The 20,480-nt window shown below is 46.8% G+C and overlaps 1 protein-coding gene across 1 annotated transcript; it reads right to left on the reverse strand.

Moving 5' to 3' along the window:
- Positions 1-2,474: 2,474 nt before the first annotated feature.
- On the reverse strand, positions 2,475-20,050 carry LOC120446575. Its single transcript, XM_039627596.1, has 2 exons — positions 19,354-20,050; positions 2,475-5,700 (listed from the first exon to the last, which is right to left on the reverse strand). Exons 1-2 carry the CDS (start codon positions 19,723-19,725, stop codon positions 5,182-5,184), a joined length of 891 nt encoding a protein of 296 aa, XP_039483530.1. The 5' UTR covers positions 19,726-20,050; the 3' UTR covers positions 2,475-5,181.
- Between the last annotated feature and the right edge of the window lie 430 nt (positions 20,051-20,480).

The raw sequence follows: 20,480 nt of genomic DNA on the forward strand, positions 1-20,480 counted from the left end.
TGTTTTTTGTCGTTTTTTCTGCATTTCACTTTAAATGTGCATGTGTATACAGGAGATTTTCACTCTGATTTGATTTTGCATCGCATAACATTTATTTTCCATTTATTGCCGGCTGTCAAACATTTACAAAGGGACTCCAATTGCGGTATAAATCCCACTTGGTGAGTCATAAAGGATATTTTTAATAAATCGAGGCTCCTTCGCTTGCTTCTTTTTATAGTAATCTCGGGCACGTATTTTCATTTACGCAGCGAAGGCTAAGGAAAACCTGCTCGGCATATCAATTATTTATAATTATTGTTAATTTTCAAAGCAGGCATCCATCCAAGCAGGCAAACAGAAAAATGGAGGTCGGAAAAACAGGAAAACAGGAACAGAGAAAGCCACAAAGAGAACCTCAATTAAAATTCAAATTAGAGCGCTTGCGAAATTCCCTCCCCGTCTGGTGGCAAAAGTGCGAAAACTTGAAGCCACTGGGAGGTGCACCACTCACCGCCATTCACCACCATTTTCAGCATTTCCACCAGCATTTTCCTGCGCCGGAAAACTAACTGCCTAAAATGAAATATGAACCCACGTGCGGTGAAAGTGGGAGAATTCGGGGGGCGGTGTGGCGAAAGCGGGGAAAGCCCACTTCCTTAGCCGTGGACTACTAATAAGAAATTTGTGAACTTTGCAAATTTGCCATCATTAATTCTGGGCGGGGGCAAAGGGGCGTGGCAGCCGTGCCGCTTGGTAAATTGTCGAAGGGAACATTTTTCATTCGCCGGCGTCCCTCGTCATTGTGTAATAATTGTCAAGCAATTTAAATCGAAGCTGCGAGCGTAATAAATTGTCATATGGCAGGGGCGGAAACACGCCCCCACGGCCTTCAAGGACTTCGCCAGGACCTCGTCCTGGGAGCGGAGCTGGAAAAAAAAAAGGTAATGAGGAAACGGAAATTGTTGCCGGAAGTTGGGAGCCAAGAAAAAGGCGGAAGCTCATTTTGCAATATTCACAGACGACTGATTTCGATTTCTAGCGACGGCTTTTCCTCGGCTTACACCATGAATTGTAAATTGATTGAGGACCCGAACGGAAATCATCCGAGTTCGCCGAGTTGTCCCCTGAAGGATTCCTGGTCTTTATCATTAATAATAGTGGCCTGATTCTCTGCGCATAAAGCGTTATGTCGCCAACTTAAAGAATTTTCTTTTGGCAAAGAAATCAGGAAATAGAAACTTGAAGCTCGATAAGTGAAGTTCTCACTTACACAATGTGTGTCTAAAAGTATAGTTCAGACACCTTTAAGGTCTTTAAGGATTTCCAATAAATATCAAATGTTTCTCCCAAATTCGGCTTAATTTAATTTATTTTGTAAGTTTGTATCCTTGGCTCTAATGACAGTGCAAATAGCGTGAGAGCTGGCGCCACTTTACCGCTTTGTCGTATTTAATGAAAATATATATTTTGCGCTGCTGCTGAATTTACCATTTTCATTTCCTGATTCGTCCGGATCTCCCAGGACTTCAGAGCCCAAGCTTTAGGCCGTGTCCTGTGACAGGAGGCAACAAAATGGCTGCGCGAAATGCGCTCGTAAATGCTTCCATGTTGCCAACTTCTTGTTTGTGAAGAGCTGTTCAAATAAGCACCGGAGCAGCAGGAACAACAGCACGATGGCTCCTGGTGTGCTGGTGTGCTGGTGTTCTGGTGTCCTCAGGTCCTGAGGTCCTGAGGTCCTCGGATCCGGGGGTCCGAAAGGCGGGGTGCTTAGGACCCGCCCGCCGTTAGTTTCATTGTTGACATTGCAGAGGCAACAGAAACAGAAACGGCAGCAGAAACAGAAACAGCAGCAGGAACGCCAGCGTGGCAAAAGTGAGCTGGAAAAAGGCAACAAAAAGCAATTAACTTGGCTTACATCTCTGTTGAAAGCTGAAGCGAAGGGCGGGATTTATGCCGCCGGCGCAGCGGGAACAGGTGCACAGGTGAGCGGCAGTTGCAGGTGCATTTCCAGCTGTGCTCAAGTGTCCACTCGTCCTTCATCCTGCATCCTGCCATCCTGCGTCCTTCGTCCTTGGCCGCCGCGTGTGTCTCGCAAACTGACAAAAGTTAATGGCTTGGCGCACTTCAGGGGTTAGATCTGCTTTGATTCGCCGTAAAATGGCCAGGAGTGCTGGGTGGCAGGTTAAATGATTGAATATTCACTTGGGCATCTGGAGCCATTGTAGCATACGCTTGTAATGAATGGAGAGTGCAGGCTGCGGGCTAAAATATTCTACAATATTCATTACCTCGTAAATCAATTTTGATTACGCTGGACCATGTCATTTTTGTTACCAGTTTCTTAAAGACATCTTTCTGGATATTTAATACTCTGTGCCCCCAAGCTGAACCACCCACCAGGGAAAGGGTATCGGGATTTGAATTGATACTTTGATACTCTGATTTAACCCATCGTAAGCCCAGAGAAACAGCTTTCGTCTGCTTTCCTTTTTTATTTGCAATGTTTTGATTTCTCATGTTCAACTGCATTCTACATACCTTTGGGGTATTTATTTTCATTACACGAATCCACTGCCAGCTCAAATTGCATTTGCCGAGGCTTTATTCCCTTTTGATTTATGCAGTTGCATTAACATCGGCGTGTTTGATTTCGATTTCGATTTATATTTTCATTTGCATTTCCATCTGATTTGATTTGATTTTTTACTTCCTTTTTTCTGCCATTTTTTTTGTTTTCCTTTTTTTTCTAGCGATTTACCTTATCTCTCGATTAGACTAATTATGCTCGCTTACATCGCTTATTTCGATAGAAGCTTAACATTAATTTATTCCCAGTGCTCGGCAGCACGGAAAATAGATTTATTTGTTGACTTGTTTGCTATTTAAAGTGTTTAAATAGAACTACAAAAAAGCTCATGCGTGTTTTGTTCGATTTGTTTTCAAGTGTTGCAAGTGTTGCAAGTGCTGTTCAGCTTTAAGCCGAACAACTCGTGTCTGTTTTCTGTGTCTGATTTTTAAGCATAGGCGCGGAAATATTTGCTACACACAGAGAGCAAGAATCCCTAATAAACATTTATACAACTCGGGTGTACGACATCGATTTGCGGGTTTTATTTTGGGACAGAGTGATCTCTAAAAAATACCTTGATTTTTCTGACATCTGGACATCTTTGTATTCTCTCTAATTAAAATGGACACAAATGTTTGCACAGACGTAATCGTAATCGCTCAATAAATAGTTATGTATATTCGAGTTTTTCTGTTTGTTTGGTTTGGTTTTCGTGTCGATTGTGGCAGGTACCTGATACTTAAATATCAATATCAATAAGTTGTGGGGCAAAGTGGCAGGGACATCTGCAAACTGACGACTGAAGCAAAAAAGGGAGTTTAGAGTTTTCGGCCTTAATCGCTTGCGTGTAAAAGCGCCTAAAAGCGAGCTATGCGAACTACGGCAAAAATGTTATTGTATATGTAATCGCAATACAGTTATACAAATACACAGATAAATACGCAAAAAGGTTCAGCCTACACACAAATATATAGATATATATATAATATATATATAGATTCATATTCTAGCTTGTAAATATGGATTTTTAAACTATCCTTAGCCTACGTTGAGTTTTGACTTAGCTTTGGTTTCCTTTACGTTTGGTTTCATTGTTTTTTAACACTTAGGGTTTTTGGCAATTGGAGCTCCGGCCTTGCCAACTTGACACGTGGCAATTTGTGGCGCCAGAAGACTCCAATCATTGGACGAATTGTTGATATACGTTGCGTATCATGCTCAAAGTGAGTGAATAAGAGGGATAGAGCCGTAGCACGAGTGGGTCAGTGGGTGGAGTTAGTGAGAGAGAAAGATAGAGATTTTTAGGGGCTTAGTTCCTTAGATTAGCGTAGAGTCGGCTAAGGGGCCAGTGACACTAATCAGCAGTTTCTAGCACTTGTTAAACAAGTTTACTTCGCTTTCGCTACAAAAGAGCGAAAATATGAATCGCAGTGTGACCAAGCCTCCTAGAGAAGCACGCTTGGGCTGCAATGTGACCATGCAATGTGCCGGAAACAGGAAATCGGCTTAAGAGGCATAAAATCATGTTTGTTTGCCTTAAACAGCTCGTTAAATAATTAACTTTAATGCCCGCCTGTCGGCAAACTGCTGTTCAGTGCCAATGGCCATCGCTCGAAGCTGTTGACTTGCTTGCCTGCAATACAGTTGAGTTGTGCTTATATTTTAAAGCTTAAAGGCAATAGGTTTCGCAAACATGGCCGTTAAAGTACATATTCGTATGTAGTGGAAAAGAGTACCAGCTCCCACACACACACATGCAGCCTCGTAAATACTTGTATGTGTGTATACTGTAGCAGCTTACAGTGAGCACTCACAATCACATGCTTCGACAAGCACAAGTTTCAATTTGTTGCACTTTTTGAAGCATTAAGTAGCCGTCCCGGCTTAAGTGTGCGAGTGTGTAAGTGGGTGCCTGTGTGTTGGTGTTAGTACGTGCTGGTGTGTGTGTGTGTCAGCTGGCAAAGCGGTTTAGTTTCATTTAGCATTTAACAGTTACTAGTATTTGGTTTTTTCGCTTATTTTTTCCGGTTTGTTTCCGTTTTTCATATTACACAACACTGAAAGCACACGTAAAGTTTTTTTGTTTCCTAGTTTCCTTTTTTTCCGCATTTCTGTTGCACATTTAGTTAAAATTACAATTTACGCACTAAACATGCAGAAAATGTCGCTAAACTACGTCAAATGCAGTACGTCCTTAGGGATTCCCCTCCGCCATTAGTTTTCTAAGCCTTATGATCTAGTGGCCTCGGCAATTTATGTTACATTTTCTAAAGACCTGGCGAACTTTTCTTTTGATTTTCATTCGGGATTGCACAACAAACATTTTGGCTCTACTTATATGCTTAAAACTTAAGTGCTACTTGCTTTAAAGGACTGTGTCTGATCTTAATTTCTTTTGCCTTTCTCAAAAATATTTAAATGTACGTTGCCACACAGCGCCTTAAAGTATGCAACAGTTTTTGGCATGTTGAATTCAGGGAAATATTAAAGTATTTATTAATTGTTAACTGTCAGGAACTCAGAAAATGCTCCAAAAGTAAGAACAGCCACAGCCCCCTAATTAATTTCATTTCGTTTCCAATGCGGAACAAAAGGTCGGATCACAATTACAAAAGTGGGATGCGGGGGCCTTAGGAGTTGGCCAGGTTGGACGGCGATGGTGGCCACTGGCGCTTGATGACCGCGAAGTGAGTCATCTGGAAGGTGTTGGTCACCTGGCAGCGGCGCTCCACGAATCCGGTGAGGCAGTAGCCCATGTTGTAGTCCTCCATCGAGATGTTCGACGTCAGATACAGCTTGAACTCGTCGTTCCACGCGGGCGGCGACTTGTCACAGCCCGCTGACCCCGTCCGGATTGCATCGGCAGGTATAGCGGGCGTGGGCGTGGCAGCCACCGACCCGTTGCCCGCTGCTCCGCCCCCCGCCGGCGATGCAGCTCCTCCGCCCGCCGCCGTCGTCCGGCGAAAGTGTCCGGCAATCAGCAGGGATCCCTGCTGCTCCAGCGGCAGCATCCGGGCCTTCGTCGCGCGCCGCTGGGTTCCGGAGCACTCGACGATGCGGCAGCGATTGGGCTGCCAGAAGCAGGGCGTGATGGTCCAGTAACTGGACGAGGCGGTCCGCGCCCAGCCCTCCTCGGGATACAGCAGTATCTGAAAGGAGGCGGAGATGATGAAACATGAGTGCACTGCGGCAAATTATGTGGTCTAAATAGTAAGTTAATAATACACAACGAGTTCTCAGATTCAGATGGGGCATGTTATACTAGAGTTTCAGTTGAAAGCATTTTTGTATATCTTAGAAACTAGAAACTCTTTAATTAGGCTTTTTTCTCCGTGTAGCTCTTGCAGACCATCGGAGCCAATTGCAAATTGGTTTTCTGTGTCGCACTTTAATTGAAAATCGTAATTAAAATCGTGCAGATTGTTTAGCCGGGATTTGGAATCGGATTCGGTTGCCATGAAACTGCACCTTAATCAAGTCCACTGCGAGTGTTTATCATTAAGTGGGCAATTATTGCCAAACAGGCTTTCGTTTAATTTGGTCGAATTAAATTGGCATAAAATCGACATGGAATTGCTTTTGACGCTTTTATGCTGCTGAATTTTACACCACCACACAGGACAGCCAAACAGCCAGAGCATATAATCTGATTTCATAATTCACTTGCCCACCCATTCACCTGTTGTTCTTAGGCAGTGTCCCCTGTGCTGCAATGCTGGCCAAGCTGCAATTTCGCATTAAATTGACATTCATGTCACTGCCACGGAAACCGCAGTTGGCCAACAGAAGCCCTAAATGAAATTCGTCAGCTAGTTTATCATTTGCCAAAATGACTGTCCTGCGCGTGGCTTCATTTTCATTTGCCCATTTTGAATGCGGCTGCTGCGGTCAATGCACGCTGCTCGTTCATAATTAATACATTTCGCAGTCGCTAAATGCCAGACATTTCAAATGTTTGCGCACAACGAGGCGTATGCTTAATAAGCGTCCGGCAAACAGGAAGCACGCTGCTCCGAAGGGCTAATCAAACATTGAACTTGGCTTAAAGGCTCCTGCGCTGGCGAGCTGCAAAGAAAACTCCAGCAAATTGAAAAGGGGAGCCAAATGGAACGGAGTGGAGCGGGAAAATCTGGAGCCAAAGTGAAAAGCCAGTGGGAAAGCGGCCAGTGGCCACCGCAGGAGCCTGGAAACATAACCAGGAGGCAGCCACCAGCAGGAGCTGATGCTTTTGAAATTGAAGTGGCTGCAGCGGCAGTTTCGCCCCGGGGGCTCTGAATTCTTCCCAGGTTTTCCCTGGTTTTCCCTGATTTTCCACGCCTTTGTTCTGCATTTTGACTTTAAAATATAGATTCGCATATGCCTGGATTCGCAACTGCGCTTCGCCAGGTGAATTGTTTTAAATGAATGCATCGCAGGGCACTTAAAAATGCATCCGCTTACGTTTTATTTACGTTCGACTCCGGCTGACCGAAAACAATGAGGCCGATCGATGCGATTGAGTGTTTGAATATGGAGATGCCTCCAATGGAGGTGAAAAGCCCGGCTACGGCACATTAAGCTGGAAATGGAAATGGGAAATCGCCTTTAAAATTAATGAGTATTGAACGATTTTCCCTGATACTGATGAAAAGGCATTTAACTTATAAACGCGCAGAGTGTCTGCAAAGTATTTCCACAACTCCAAAAGCTCTTTAATGGAAGTCGACTTGTGCATCTTATTAAATGATAATTGAGCATTTGGAAAGTTTACAGAGATTATAGCTATTTTTTTACTTTCCATTTTCCCTAGATAATTATGTCATCTTTCTGTCTAAAATTCCAACCTCGTTTGCCATTTCTTTTGCGCAATTAGAAGCATATTTTTCACGCTATTGCCCGTAATGGGACACCGAAAATCACATTTTCCGCGGAAAAACCAAGCTGATGTCTGGCTATCTGGTTTGCTGGCTTTCTGGGTTTCTGGCTGCATAAATGGCACATAGATGGCACATCAATCCGGTCCACAAACTGCCCTTGTGGCGAGCCAGAGCACGTGCTGCATATTTGTCAACTTGCCCCACATGACGCGATTGGCTTCGCAGAAATTGCGCGCTCGTGTTTGGAAATTATAAAAGCGGGGAAAATGGAACTGTAGCTCTGGCTACGACTGCCTAATAAGCTGCCAAAATGAGCTTAGTGACGACAGATACCCCACTGATTGGTTGCCTTCCTCCGCCTCCCCCCTCTCCCCTCCCCACCCCCTCTTCCACCACGACTGCCATTGCATTGCATTATTCAAAGACGCCAAAAGTGCGCGCTGCCAAATTGAAAATGCAACGGCAGCCACCGATGCACGCAACAAATCGCTTGCCACTATCAAGGGTCATAAAATCCTTCACTGCCATCCGCGTCCTTGTCCCCCCTCACCCCACCACCCCCTTCCTCCTCGGCACTGAGCACACATATTGGCTGTGGGGTTTATGCAGCAGGATGCACCAGTGGTGGCCCAGAAGTCACTAATGCCCACCGAGATTGGAAGTGCGGACATACCCTAAATATAAACGAAAGAAAAATGTGCTATGAACTACATGTGCTCTTTTAGCTTTACCTCGAACTTGCTGTATATCTTCTAATATATATTAATCTTTAATATTTTATAATGATCCCTATTTTCTAGTTATGTACTTTATTTTATTTGATTAACTGGTAATGGTATACCCTAATATCCCTACTCCAAAGGGACTGCCAGCACCAGACCCACAACTATTTATAGGGACACGCACACACTCACAGTCACACACACACACACATACACACAGGGGAGAGCAGACACGTACACGCTGGAAAATCACTTCCGCTTTTGAGCTGCAACGTTGGCAATTTCGCAGAGGAGCGCAGATAAATGGGAACTGGGTGTGGACGTGGATGTGGATGTGGGGCACTAGGAGCACTGCGAGCACTGGGGAGGTGGTCCAGGACAACTGGCATCAGGTGGCGAATGCCGAGTGGCGAAATCGAAAACGTGGCCAGCACTGGGTCGTCGATGCCCATTCACATTCACATTCACAGTCGCAGAAGCAGGGAACTCCTCCTTGAGGCGTCCGTAATCGATTTCTGCGACTCTCCGCTGGAATCGTTTGTTGACTTTGGGTTTTTATGGCGCGCCACTTTATTGCCACCACAAGTCCACGGCGACCCTATTCCCATTCCCATTCCCAGTTGGCTTCTCAGCTTCGGTTCGGTAAATAAAATGCCAAATGGCAAATGGCAAACGGCAATACCCGAACGCGCAGCCTGCGAAGGCGAGCTCCATTGTCGCCAATTGGCAACTTTGTCTATTAATTTGCTTAATGAGTTCGGTGACAAATATTGAACGGCTGCAACTCAGCAAATAGCTGCCAAGTTTGCAGGATCCTTTGGGGTCCCTGGCATCCCTGGAGTCCCTGGAACCCTTGGAACCCCTGGAACCCCCGGAACCCCTAGATCCCCGATTCCTGAGTTCCGAGTCCTGAGCACAGAAACTTTTCTCATTTCGCTCGCCCGTTCGCTTAGCTCGACATTAATTAATTAAGTGCTGCCGCAGACATTTCAACACTTTTGCCAGTCAGTCAGTCACTCAGTCAGTTTCTCAGTTTCTCAGTTAGTCAGTCAGTCAGTCAGTCAGTCGGTTCGTCGGGCATTACTTAGGCAAATGGTCTGTGTGTGCGTGGGGGTACGAGTGTATATCTCTGGGCACTTCAACTTAATTACCCGCCCTCATAAGCACCCTGCCGATGTGCCTCCAAATCCAGCATAAGCTCGAAAATCAAAGCTTCAACACGATTGTCTAAGCACTTGAGGAGCCCCCGGCCCATCGAGCTCCTTATAGCCATGCCATCCCATCCATGTGGCTTACTCATCCATGCCTGCACGCAACTCCACTCGAAGGTCCTTCGAGGATTTTATGAACACTTCTGATGAGACAGGGTGGAGCAAGTTTTCCGCCAAGATGGAGTAAGGAGCTTTCTGGAAGATTAAACTAGTTACGTAGTTACCATGCTTTCCATTCTTGTAGAATATTGTGACTGCAACAACATCTACTAATATAATCATTAGAGGTGAAGGTAAGGTAAATGTGGAACATTCTAAGCTATAGCTTAATACTACACAATATCACAGATTTTTTCCATTCCACCCTGAAAGCAGAGCCTTTGTTTCATCCGGTGAAAAGTGAGCTTTGTGCAAACTTCGCCTCGAGTTCTCTACGTCATTCTTACGTGTGCAGAAAGGCATTCCACTGAGTTTACGAGTTTGAGGGAAATTGGAGTTTTCCTCGATTCATTTCGCCGCCTTTCGAGAGCGTAAATGAGTTTTTGGCTGATTGTAAAACTTATCTGCTGGCTTTGTCTTCGATTGCCAGTGCCAATTGTATCGGATATTTCCTGTTTGTGTTTCATTATGCGCCTCACGCGCTCCACTATCCGCATTCGCATCGGCATCCTTTGTCCTTCGACAAGGAGGTCCTGGCTGCTCGGAGGCTGGCGAAAGTTTTAATAAGTTGCTCATTAGCACAGAAATGGAATAGCTGCTGCTGGTGGTGTGGCAGGCAGACAAAATAATTTACACGCCAACATCCGTTGCAATTAAACTGCAAGGGTGAACTTCAATTTCCGGGTTAGGAATCGCCGCTGGCTGCCCGGATGGCCAAGACGGCGACTTGGCCCACCATCTTGCTGCCCATCTTGGCCATGTTGGCCAAGTTTATGGCTGAATGTAGATGTCAACGGATGGGCCCACAGCGAAACTTTGCCCGCCAGTATTTTCTAAATTTAATGAGTTGTATTACGAGCAGCTTAAAGAGGGCAGCCCCCAGCCCCGCATCCCCGCATCCCCGCCAGCCGCAACTTGGTGTAAACTTCTATATGACAAAGTTTCGCTCGCGAGTCCTTGCGGCGTCGCAAGTAATGCACAAATTAAAGTTCTTTGCCAAGCTACACCAGGCAGTGGCTGTTGAAAGTTTCCTCCATCCTTCGTCCTTTATCCTCGCAGCGCTAGTTGACATGTTGAGTCGCACAAGGATATGCGTGGCTACAAATTTGATATGTTAGACAAGTCCCGGCTACATGGAAATGGCAAGTGGGATGCAGGATGCAGGACGCGGGATGCGGGATGCGGGAAGTGGAAAGTGGGAAATGGCAGCTCGGGGCTGGATGGGAATCCACTTGCAATCCTACAGTCGCTGCACCATGGGCGATAAATGCCGGCAAACTTTGCGGAAGGATGCGGAGCAGCAACTATTGGCAGTGCCAGGATCCTGAGTCCTGGATTCTGTACTCTGGATTGTGGGGTTAATGCGAGCGGAAATATAGATATTGCTTTTAGTTCAGCCATGTAAATGCCGTCGTTTATTAGGGGATTACTGCGGCAGCAGCGGCTACAATGGAATTTAATACTTTTCGGCCTTGAAAGCCAAATTCTTATTTCATTAACATGAAGCTCTAATCAAGTTGCCTCCAAAATGCAAATTAAAATATTTTTGATTTAATTTTGCGCATCTAATGGCATTTTAATTTCATTTGAAACCCATTATAAGCCATTTCTCTTTACTTCATAACATTTATTCCCCGTTTCCCAACTTTAAAGCTAACAATTTTTTCAAGGAATGCCCTGAAACTTTTTGATCGAAATCAATGCCGTACCTCGGCAAATTCCCATTAAATTTAATTTTCATAAATGTTACAGCATTTTGTCATTGCAAAAGTTTCCGAGTTTCTCATTTTCCAAGTCTTCAGGCTGCGAGATTTTCCACCATTTTCCGAAGCGAAGCACACACTGTCATCTCTGTGGAACCCGGGATTCTGCGTTCGCCGGTGTAAAAGATTAAGCACATTTATGTGACAAGTGCGACATCAGCGGAGACAACGATGGGGATGGGGATGGGCATGGGGATGGTGATGGGACTCATGTCCTGGGGAAGGATACGAGCGACAGTCACGCATGTGCCACAATTTAAAGTTGAGCACTAATGAAATTTGAGCTGCCGCCTTCCCAGCTGCCAGGCAATTGCAGACTTGCAAAGTTATGCGCCACAGCAGATACCAAAAATGGCATCGAATCCGGCAAATCCTTGCACTACTGCACTGCTGCACTCCTGCAATTTGGCTGGAGAGACGTGTCCTGGGCGTGATACCACGGCTCACAGCTGGCGGAAGTTTGCCCAAGTCCTGTTACCCGGTTAATGCGAGTCAGGAGTGGCGGCTTAAAGTCCTGTGCCCCGAATGTTTCGGCCTCGGATTGTCTCATTAGGGGCAGAGGTCCCGGTCACGCCTCAATTCACAGACTGGGCTCTAAACTTTGCCACCGAGCCAAGTCACCGCGCAGAATAGCTCATCAATAACCCATTTGTGTGGTGCTCAATGGCCCAGGGCGAACGGGAAGCTGCGAAACTGGGAGGTTGGGTGACTGGTGGGTCGGGGGTCGGGTCACGACCTTCCCCACGGGCAAACAGAAACGGAACGTAACGGAAACAGCTTTGAGCCCGATATCCCTGTGGACACAAAACGGTGGGCCCCGCCGTGTATTCACTTTGCCATTCAGACGGAGGCCCATAAATCAGGTCGAGGCCCACCCCTCGGACCAGCTTATAAATCTCCCACATCTGCGCTTTTCATTGGCAATCAACGAATCAGCGAGGAAATGCTTCTTTCAGTTATTTTTAATGAGCGACAGCCCCTGTTGGGAACTCCACACCCATCCCCATTCCCAGTCCATGGAAATCATCTTAAAGCGGCGGCAAATGCTCACGAATTTCCAAAATTTCAGTGCTTCAGCCGGGGCATGCAACATGTTGGACGTGTAATGTATGGCAATGTCTGAGAGACGAAATGAAATGAAAATTTAATAAAATAAAAGTATACGACCAGGCCTGCTGCGAGGGAGGAGGAGGATGAGGAGGAGTAGCTGCTCCTCGGGGCTAAAGACGTTTGCCTTAAATGAAGATGTATGCCAGCCGGGCGTATGAGTAATATGCGCAAATATGCGCATAAAATAAAGCAACTTGTAGCAATTTCCCCTGCTCTCGTCTCCTTTTGCTCGGCTCCTCTGGCTCCTTTGGCTCCGCTGGCTGCTCAGGATCCTTTGGGCCGTTGCCACTTTGGTTTCCTCGGCGTCTTTGGCTGGCTTCTTGTGTTTAATTTAGGCAGCCATAAACGTAATGCGGAGCCTCAAGTACTCGCATCGAAGGACTCCCAGTCCCAGTCCCATTCTCAGTGCCAGTGCCATTCTCAGTGCCAGCCAACCGAATTTATATGGCGGCACATAAAACTGGGCAACCTTACCCGCACTCCTAGCCATTCGTGCTTCATTTCCTCGGCATGGCGACATAAAATAGCATTTTATTCGAGACTGCTTTAAAGACCGAGATATTGTCTTTCGGCTCCGGGCATTAACCCATTACACGGCTAGAATTTCCGTTTCGGCAGTGGCACAACGGGCGATAGTATATCAAATGCGTCATTTTGGATTTTATGCGCCATCTTTATGGTGCAAGTAAATAAATAAAAAATTTAATAACACATTTTAATGGCTACATCATGACGGCCTGCAACAGCGAGTATATCAATGATAAAGATGGCTTGGTATACAACCTATTTTGAATGCGAATCAACAGGGCTACCATCATCTGTTTCTGTGCTCAAAATGGATGGACTTCATAATTTATTGTTACTTGCCATTTTTGCCATTCTCACATGGAATTACTCTTTCAAGATTGATAACTTTGAATTCAAAGGCATGTTTGTTGCGCCAAGCAGTTGGAAATTCGCGCAGGAGTTCAATAGAAAGGTGGCCCAGTGCCACCCACCCAATTCACGGAAAGTGCAAACAATTTCCAATCACAGCCTTGAAAGCCCCTATCATTGTTCGCCGCCAGACTAAATGCTCGTTCCCATTCCCATTCCCAATCCCAATCCCATTGTGTGCGACCCAGTTGTCCCATTGTGCGATTGCTATTGCGATGTGAGTGCTCGACATCAAAGGCAGGCCTCGTCCTGCGGACGTCCTGGTGTCTGGGTGTCCTGCCGTCCTTGGCTGGCACTCACATTCTGTTTGGCTGCCAGCACGTTAGCATATCACCGATGCCAAGCCATCCATCAAATATCGCGCATCCCAACCGAGCCTTTCGCGTGCCTCGAAGGATTTCGCAGGATTCCTGGAGGTTCTGCCAGTGACTGCCTCAAAATTCACCTCAAAACACCCCTCTTCCCTGTTTTCAAGACACTTTAAGGACGACACTCTCCGGAGGACATGGAATTTCCAGCTATTTCGTTGTCTTCCTCATTGAATTAGCCCTAACATGCTCGCTCGAGCGAAGATAATAAATTGAATTAAATTGATGCGCAGGCAAGTTGGGAGGTGGACTGCTTTCTCCACGTTGGCCTCTGCCAAAAGGAGAAATTCATTTAATTTTTGGCTCAAATGTCTTTTTAATGCTCCTCCTTCGCCCTTGTGGGTGGAGAGCCAAAATATTGTTGACAGCACATGTGGCACATGGCAGGAATTGTTTTTTCGGGGCTAATCAAGCGGCAGCTGTGTGCCAAGTGGGGAAATAGTGGCACAGGAAATTCCGAAATGGTCCGAAATTCCCTTGAATTTGAGTGTCTCTTATAGTTCAGCACTTAGGCTAAGCTGGGGGGGATTGGGATTGGGATTGGGGTAAAGGTAAGACAGACAGGCAGACAGATGGACAGACAGACGTGCTAGATGGATGCAGCAATAATTAACTGCAAGGAGCAGCTGAGCTGAGTCACAGAAGAAAGCCATCGAGGTGAAGGTGAAATGGTCGACGAGTCTCTTAGCCCCAAACCCCCCCTCCCCCAACCAGGTGCTCCATCCTCCCCAGCAGCTTAACTTGGCATTAACGCAATTTGTCACGGCAGAACAGCAGAAGAGAGACGGCAGCTTAGCTCCAAAAAATGTAAAAAGCGAACATTTTGGCTTGTGTGTATATAGAAGTAAGCAAGTACGTGGCTGTGTTTTTATTTTTACTTTTATTTATATTTTCATTTTTACTTATACCTTTATTTTGCAACATTGAGCTGACAGGTGAAATGAAATTGCGTGGGCTGCACTAACACATTCCTTCGCAGCGTTTTCCACTTCAACTTAGGCTTATCCCACCGGTCCCACTTTGAATACGCCATGGAGATGGAAAATTCCAGCGAAAACATTGACAGCCACAAAAATATGTAGCTACGAGTTTTCCCATTTCCCACCTTCCATTTCCCACTTGTAGTTGGGAGCCGAAACTGCAGAGTGACAGCAGACTGTGGCTTAAACAAGAAATACTGGGCAGGTAAGCTTCCCCCGGGAAGCTTAACAATAATGGCCAAGATATTTGGCCAGCTTCAACTGCAAGCGTAAGCCAGGGCTTTTCTACGAGTTGGGGTTTTGGAACGGCTGAAGAATTTTAATTTGGTAATAGGAGCTGTTGGACTTGCTAAGTTTGTATGACAATCTTATTCGAGTGCTTTAACATTTAACAACAATCAACTTACTTTGGCTTAAACTTAAAGTCTAAAGTCGGCCTAGGCCCATAAATCCTGTTGGCCATGTTGCAGTCGCCGCAATTAGAAAACCTGCCACTCAGTGGCTCATTGATAGCTGTAAGCCGCCAGTTTCCCTGGCCACTTGCCACTTGCTATTCCTCCATCCATTCCACCCAGCACTTACCACAAAGGAGCCGAGAAAGCAGTCAGCAAAATCGCGCATACGGCCCGTGGCCAGCTGCATCAGCTTGAATGCGGGTGGCAGCAAATCGCCTTAGCAGCTGGAGGGAAAACCCTAATAAACCAGCAAGGAACTGCACAGTTAAGCCTTCTGCGGCTGTCACGCCCCCTTCTCCAACAGCCTCCGCCCCGATAGTAGTAGGCGTTGCCTTCAACTTTGACCAGAGCGATTTAAATCTTTGCCGGGGAATATAAATTTAAGAGTGCCCCGCTTACTTATCTAAGTCTATGACTTTGGGTTAGGCGTTCGGGATTCAGCAGGACTCAGGACTCAGGATTCGAGGATGAGTCAGGCAGCTGGGAGTTGGGTTTCGGTGTCGGGGTCGGGGTCGGGGATCTCGGATCTCGGAACTGATGAGGAGCAATGGGATGGCATGGCTTCTGTGGATGGCTGCTGTGCTTTTTATGCCCGCCATTTTGCCGCTGTCTCTTGGCCGCTTCTTGCTACAAATCATGATAATAAATTCCAATTTTATTTAGTCAGTGAGGCGGCAAAGCACCCTTGTCATCGTCATCGCCAACGAAAAAGAGGAGCTTGTGAAGGAAAGGGAACTGAGGGGAACTGAAGGGAAGAAAAACTCCCTTTAGCCAAATAAAGGCAGCCGAACCGCTTCATCTGCTCGGCACAAAAAAAAAGGTCTGTGTTTCAACTACTTGGATCAACGGTTCAGCTCAGTTTTATGACTTTTTATTTTATACACACCCAACACACAGCACCCAACACCCAACAGTCCGCATTCAACTTTCCGGCTTCCGACGCCAGTTAAATAAATACACTCCCAAATTGACTTGGCCTGCTTAACTTTTGGGCGGGCGTAATCAGGCCTGATTATAATGAATAGTTGGAAATGGGATACAGTCAGTTGGCCAAATCAGCAACCAGCAAACAGCAAAACCAGAGGCGACACTCAGCCGGCCAGCTCATCAGTCAGCCAGACGGACAGTGCAGTTTGGAGTGGACCGCAAAGCCCATGAATTCAGCATTCTGCCTCCTGAATCCTGCAGCCTGCAGCCTGCATCCTGCCTGCCTCATCATGGAAAATGCAGCAGCAACGCCAGCCAAAACACATTAGCCGTGTGCTAAAAGTGTCGCACAGCCCAGTCGGGCAACGCACATGTCCTGCGAGGAGAGTGCTTCCAAAATTCACGACCCATATACATATGTAATTTCAAATATAACTATCTTTAAATGCCTGTTTGGATGTAGGAAATCAAAGTACCAACATATCAACTGGCCCCAAACAAGTAGGTAAGCTTTCTCTTTGGCCGGAAATCCTGTTTACATTAAATGATGAAATCTTTCCCTAATTGAACATTTTACGAGTGACCCTCGTAGCGAGTGAGCGACCAGGCGGCGAGTCCTTTTTTCAGTTGGAGCTGAGCTGGCAGGACATGTGGCAGTTGGCAGTTTGCTGCGCTTTCCCCGCCACGCCACGCCCCTTCCGCCTTCAGCTTTCGGGCTGTGGCTCTTCATTGCCTGTTGGCAATTACAACGTTGCAATGTTGATGGCATTTTCTTCCTTTTATATGCATATGCAAGCGCACACACACACACTCTCACACACTCACACTCGAGCCAGGACATAACGATGCTCGCAGACAGTCAGCAGCTTACAAGGACATTCAGAGGGGGTGGCAAGTGGGCTGAAAAGGGAGGGCCAGCGGCTAGTCACTTCCGCCTCGCCCGATGAGGACGTTCATTTTTTCATAATACTCTTTCGCTGGGCGAGTTCGTTGAGTCCTTGATTGCATTGGCCTTTGTGCGCTCGGCAAGCTAATTACACGGCATGAAGAAAGGCTCATTAAAACTAAATGGGCAGTTTAAAGAGTAAAGGATTTTGCATTAGCCATTGTCGGCGCTCAAATAATGAGGCAAATGGGCCATATTACTCGATCGAGACTTGACTCCATGGATTCACTTTCAATTCGCATATGCTGCGGTATTCCCTGACTCCTCAGAGTCCCACTTCGTACCCACTTTGAGCTCTGCTGTTAATGTAAATATGTCTTACAGCATTATCGCATTTGGTTAAGAGGGTAAACTCCACCCGACAGATTTCACTTGCAACATTACCCGTAGCCGTAGGAATATGTACATCCATCTGGGGGTTGATTTCCGTTTTTTGGGTGGTTGCAAATGGATACCATTTATCCTTATCCTGTGTACAAACAGTTTTTGTTTTACCTAAGCCATTGCTATTGCTATTGCTGTTGCTATTGCTTCATTATAAAATCGATGGGGGACGATGTGTAAACTACCCTTTGAGTACGAAACTGGGGGTAATCAGATTGTTCATCAAAGGATCCTGCTCCTGCTCCTTCTCCTTGTCCTGTTCCTGCGGCTCAAAGCGCTTGATTCAATGACCGAGTAAAGCTTTTCGAATTGAATTTTACAGGAGCGGGCTCGAGAGCGTCTATGTCTCCATCGTTCCTCTGCACTCGTTGTCAACGGATTGGTGTTAATGTCCTTTGGCATTGTTGCACTGCCAGGACGAGCAGGACTACTAGGACGAGCAGGACGACCAAAAGACCGGACCACCGGACAACCAGGGCCACAAGTCGACTGTGTGCAAAATAGACTGAAATTGATGATGTCACTTGATAGGGCGAATGGGTTTTTCATTTTTCACTTTTTCACTCCGCAGCCCAGCCCAATCCTCGAGCTCTTGCAGATCCTTCGTGTTCGTGTTGTTTAACAAATTCATCCTGTTGCTTGCGCTCCAGTGCGTGATGCCCAGCAGATTGCGGGGCGAGTGAGTGTGACTGTGACTGTAAGTGTGTGTGCGAAATGTGCATTTGATGCAGACACATCCAGTGCAGAGAAACAAAATTCGGGTGGCACAATTAGAAGCTGCTGATAGTGAAACAAGAGACTCCGCGATCTACTGCTTCAAGTGGTCGCCAATGAACTTCAAGAGTAACCATTCACAGGAACCACCAAGCGTTAAGTACCATTGGGAAGTTATCATTGGGTAGTTATTTCTCACAGTGCAGTGCCATAATTGAACATCTCTTTTTCTGGGGTTTTCGGAATAGAAGGAGCACGCAGCCATTGTTGTGCATCGACCTGTTTGATTGGCTTTTCTTTTGCACGTTTTTAATTAGTGGGAATTTGGGGATATCGAACGAAAGTGGGCAAACTTCAGAGCCACTGTGTGTGGCACTGTGCGGAGTGGAATGTTGTCTTTTGGCGCATTAAACAAACGAAATATTTCATAAGCGCATTGCGCCCTGACCACAATGCTGAATGATTTATATGCAAAGTGGCATAAGCATTCCGTGTGTGTGGTGTGTGTGTGTGTTTCCTGGCCCTATTTTCCCAACTCAACTCAACGCAACCCAAACCCAACCCATCGCATTATATTTTCCATTTTACCTAGGCCAAAGCAAACAAACCGGGGGCAATCGAGCGAACTTCACTCCGCAGCTTTTGCTACAAATTTTCCAAAATTTATAACAAAGGCCCCACACACACACACACACACGCGTGTATAGTTGTTGGGGAAAGGGGAAGGGGGAAGGGGGAGGACTCCTGGGTATTGGCTACCTTACGGTTGAGTGGCTCATGGCTCGTGGCACTTTGGCGCCAGGACTTCGGCTTTGGGGTCTTCGCCTCGCAATGGATGACAATGTAGCCAGGAGACTGTAAAATTTATGCACTTTTAGGATTGTTTGCAATGCGCTCGAGAAGGGGATTGTTCCATTATGCGATAAGCACTGGGACTCCCTCAAGGTGTTCCACTGTGCCACAAAAGGAGCCGGCTTCCTAAGACATTTCAGCTGCACTGGGTCAAACTGGAAATTAATTATCCTCTTATTCCTTCGCTCAAGAATCTTCAAATGAAGATGCAAGCTGCTCCCTAACCCTTTCTGGTTCATCTTTCCCCCCTTTCAAATCAAATACTTTCAAACTAGGAGCATGCCAAAATCAATGCTAGAGTGTGCTCTGAGTATGCCACTTCAAGTCAATTGGAGCCACTGAATGCAGCAGCTTCGCTAGCAAGGATTTCATGCGCCATTCGCCGAATCACCATTTCTTCTTTGCACTCCGCCACTCACCTTGTTGGAATTGCCATTGAATTTCAGCAGCTTCTTGCAGGACTTGCCGCGACTCTCGAAGTAGATTTCCTGCGGCGTCCTGCGGCGTCGCTGTCCGGGAACGGCAGCAGGTGTGGCGACTCCCTTGCGCTGCAGCTGCAGCTGGGAGAAGGGATCGCTGCCGGCCACCGATTGCGTTGCCTTGTGGCGACTCACGCAGAGGAGGCGGCCCAAGATGCCGCAGCAGCCGCTGGGCGGTGCCTCACTTCCGGCTGCTCCAACTCCAGCTCCAACTCCAGCACCGGCTCCGGTTGCATTGTTGTTGGAGCAGCGGGCGGATATGGTCATTAGGTTGCCATGGCGGCCGGTCGGGCGATTGACGTCCATTTCCATGTTGGCTAGCAGCGGAATCGTTGCCTACAGGGCGGCGTCGTCTTCCCTTGTTGATTTTGCTCGATTTCCAGTGTTTGTTTACAATTTTTGATTGCGGCTTCCCTGACCGCAGGCTGTGTCCTTCGTCCTTTCCGCCTTTCTTGGTTTTTTTGTCAATGTTTCTCTGCCGTGTTGTTGTTTACTGGTGGCCAAAGTCTCACCGAAAAGTTGGCGCCCTCTCACAGACACACACACACGCGCACTCACAAAACACGTCGCACCCACACCAGCAAAGCAAGTGCGGAAACTTCGCAGGACCTGCCAGCGCGTCGAAGTTCACAGGACAAAGTCAGCGAGCCAACTGATAAAAGCCGTGGCTTCTGGCTCGCAAATGTGCGCTCTGCAGGGTTGCCAGCTTTTCGAAAGAGAGAGCCGCAGGACGTTGCAGCTCGCACGAGAGCCTTTGAGCCGAGCGAGGCAGAGAGCGGGAGAGAGCGCGAGAAAGAGAGAGGGGGAGAGAGTGCGCAGACACACGAATCACCTTGTGTGCATGAATGAAGCACAGTTATTACCGTTCTTTTTTTTGTTTGTGGTCCACAGTTCCGTAGTTCTTGCTGTTTACGTTTCCCAGGGTCAAAGTTGTAGAGCCCCACGCTTTATGTTTGTAATTGTTTGTGGGGTGCCCCACGTTAGGCTGTGAGTTCTTCGTTGTTCGTTGGCGGCAGGGGAATACCCGAGACTCGAGTGGAATGGGTACCACGGAGGCATTTCTGCGT

Source organism: Drosophila santomea, chromosome 2R, assembly GCF_016746245.2.
Source record: "Drosophila santomea strain STO CAGO 1482 chromosome 2R, Prin_Dsan_1.1, whole genome shotgun sequence".
Lineage (NCBI taxonomy): Eukaryota > Metazoa > Arthropoda > Insecta > Diptera > Drosophilidae > Drosophila > Drosophila santomea.